Genomic DNA, 3,249 nt, shown 5'->3' on the forward strand with positions numbered 1-3,249 from the left:
TATAGACGACGACAAGAAACCATGCCAACATAGAAAGCAATGAAACATCCAGAAGAAGAGAAAGATAGGCGAAGAAACCTTCCAAAAGAAAGTAAAAGAAGTCAAGAAACCATCCTACAGGAAGAAAGACATCTCTCAAAGAAGACAAAGAAGTCAAGAAACCATCTAGGAGGAGACAAGACATCATCTCAAGAAGAAAAAGAAGTCAAGAAACCATCTAGAGGAGAACAAGCACATCTCTCAAAGAAGAAAAAAGAAGTCAAGAAACCATCTGAGGAGACAAGACTCTCGTCAAAGAAGACAAAGAAGTCAAGAACCATCTAGAGGAAAACAAGACATCTCCTCAAAGAAGGACAAAGAACGTCAAGAAACCATCTAGAGGAGACCAAGGACATCTCTCAAAGAAGAAAGAGTAGTCCGAAACCTCTAAAAGAAGACAAAGAGTCCAAGAAATCTCTCACCCCCCCCCCCCCAGAAAGAGAAAGACGTCAAGAAAAACTCTAAAGAAGAAAATAGTCGATCCAACCTATTAAAGAAGAGAACAGAAGTTAGAAACTATCTAAGAGAAGACGCAAGAACAGTCAAAGAAACCAACCAAAAGAAGACAAAGAGTCCAAGAAACCTCCTCAAAGAAGAAAGACAGTCACGAAACCATCCAAAAAGACGAGAATCCTCACGAAACCATCCCAAAGAAGACGAGACAGTCAGCGAACCCATCAAAGAGGACAAGACAGTCCACGAAACAATCCAAAGAAGACAGGAAAGTCACGAACCATCCAAAGAGGAAAGACAGTCACCGAAACCATTCCAAAGAAGACGAGACAGTCACGAAACCATCCAAAGAAGACAAGACAGTCCACGAAACCATCCAAAGAAGACAGGACAGTCACCGAACCATCCAAAGAGCACAAGACGAGTTCACGAAACCATCCAAAGAGACAAGACAGCTCACGAAACCAAATCCCAACAGACCGACAAGACAGTCGAGAAACCATCCAGAGAAGAAGATGAAAGTACCAAACTTCTCAAAAGAAAAGAAAGGAGGTCATCCAACTTACTTGAAGAAGAAAAGAAGTTAAAAAACCATCCAAAGAAGACAACGGAAATCCGCAAACCATCTAGAAGAGGAGAAAGCAATCCGAAACTCATCTAGGGAAGAAAAAGTAGTCAAGAAACAACTTCTCAAAGAAGAAAAAGAAGACAAGCAAGTCATTAAAGCTTCCAGAAAGGAGAAAGAGCAGAGACACCTCTTAAAGACGAGAAAGCATTTAATACATCTATCGCAGTAGGGATAGCCTTCAAGAAGCCATCTGAGGAAGACGAGAAGATCGGTAAACCATCCCTCCCAAGAGAAAATAGAAGTCTGGAAACTTCTGAAAGAAAAGAAAGCAGAAACAAAACCATCCAAAGAAGAGAAGGAAGTCAAGAAACCTCTTAAAGAACAGAAATCATTTAATACATCTATCGCAGTAGGGATAGCCTTCAAGAAACCATCTGAGGAAGACCAGACAGTTGGTAAACCATCCCGAGAAGATAAAGAAAACAAGAAACCATCCAAAAAAGTAAAAGAAACTGAGAAATCATCAAAAGAAGACAAGGAAGTGAGAAAAGTGTCTAAAAAGGAGGAAGAAGCAGAAACACCTCTTAAAGACGAGAAAGCATTTAATACATCTATCGCAGTAGGGATAGCCTTCAAGAAGCCATCTAAGGAAGACGAGAAGATCGGTAAACCATCCCAAGAGAAAATAGAAGTCTGGAAACTTCTGAAAGAAAAGAAAGCAGAAACAAAACCATCCAAAGAAGAGAAGGAAGTCAAGGCAGCTTCTAAAACAGAGAAGGAAGTCAAGAAAATACCTAAAGAAGACAAAGAGGTAAAGAAACCATCTACAAAGAAGATAGAAGTCACAAAGCCATCCAAAGAACAGAAAGAGGAGAAGAAACCACTGAGAGAAGGAAGGGAAGAGAAGAAACATCTTAAGGAAGAGAAAGCCATGAAAATAACTCTCAAAGAAGAGAAACGTTCTAAGGAAGAGACAGAAGTGAAGGAACCACCTAAAAAAGTAAAAGAAGTCGAAAAGCTTCTCAAAGAGGAGAAGGAGGAACTAAGACCAATGACTGCCATAACTAAGCCTGCAAAAGAAGAACCAGAACAGATCTCTAAGGAGTTGAAGGAGAAGGAAAAGGAAGCAAGTCCTTCCAAAGAAAGGGCAGTACCAATGAAGCCCTCTGAAGAAAAACCTGAACCAGAGAAACCTTCTAAAGACGAAAAAGAGGTCAAGGTTATTCTCACAGAAGAAAAGGAACCAAAGAAGATCTCTAAGGAAGAAACAGAACCAACAAAGCCTTCTAAAAAAGAAAAGGAAACCAAGAGGCCACTTAAAGACAAAGAACCCATCAAGAAGAGAGACACTAAGAAAGGTAGGCATAGTCTTGCAATGTAATGTTTTTATTATTATTATTCAAAATAAGGATCTGTTGACGATCCAATACCAAGAATATACAGCCATGCTAACCGCTCTGTCCAGCTATACAACATGGCAATGCTCACATCATTATGCCAATTCTGATCACCATGACAATGCTTAAAGTCCATGAAATGTCCAAAATAAACGTTATTCTGTGTTAATGAATCGCTTCATCACTTTCCACTGTTTCATTTGACATATCAACATCAATGATTCTTTCCATAAATACCCCCCAAATAACATGAAATGTGTGCCACTTTCCCGTGTTATTCCGCTCCGGTAGCGAAAAGCTTGCCAGCCATTAACCCAGCTGTGTGACGTCACACGTGGCAAACACCAGCCTCGTCTGGATTGTTTGTTTTGTATCCTTCCGCTATTTTCTCTCAACATATGTGTAACCGGACCTCGCTAAACTTTTTTTATCTAACAATTCATGATGGTGAAGCGATGTGTAGTTGTGTAGATGTGTAGTCACTCATATCACTGATATGAATACATTACATTCTGCTGTTTATGTCTGTGCTTGTTGGTGGGGTGTCGGGACCTACATTTCGTGCAATGCACTTCTACTGAACCAGTAGGCACAGTGTTCCAACATCCAGGTTCTACTTTCTTCTGGTTGATCAGATTAGCATTAAAGATATTACTATCATTAGTAGAGAAGCTGAATTAAAGCCCTAAGAATTTAAAAATACTTTTGAGCTGTGAATGTTTCCTGATTGCTATAAACATTGATCATGGGTGCTGGAAGATTGTGCACAAAACTCGGGTCAGAATTAAGTTA

At 39.8% G+C, this 3,249-nt stretch overlaps 1 protein-coding gene across 1 annotated transcript in view; it reads left to right on the forward strand.

Annotated features, from left to right (window-relative positions):
• Positions 1–2,616, forward strand: part of LOC104960499 (nucleolar protein 58-like) — a 5,062-nt gene extending 2,446 nt beyond the window's left edge. Inside the window, exons 2-3 of the mRNA XM_010788569.1 lie at positions 250–362; positions 1,351–2,616. Coding sequence (XP_010786871.1) covers positions 250–362; positions 1,351–2,441 — 1,204 coding nt within the window. The 3' untranslated portion in view covers positions 2,442–2,616. The remainder of the gene's footprint in view (positions 1–249; positions 363–1,350) is intronic.
• Positions 2,617–3,249: the final 633 nt, after the last annotated feature.

This window comes from Notothenia coriiceps, unplaced genomic scaffold (assembly GCF_000735185.1).
Source record: "Notothenia coriiceps isolate Sejong01 unplaced genomic scaffold, NC01 NC01_scaffold00031859, whole genome shotgun sequence".
Taxonomy (NCBI): Eukaryota; Metazoa; Chordata; class Actinopteri; order Perciformes; family Nototheniidae; genus Notothenia; species Notothenia coriiceps.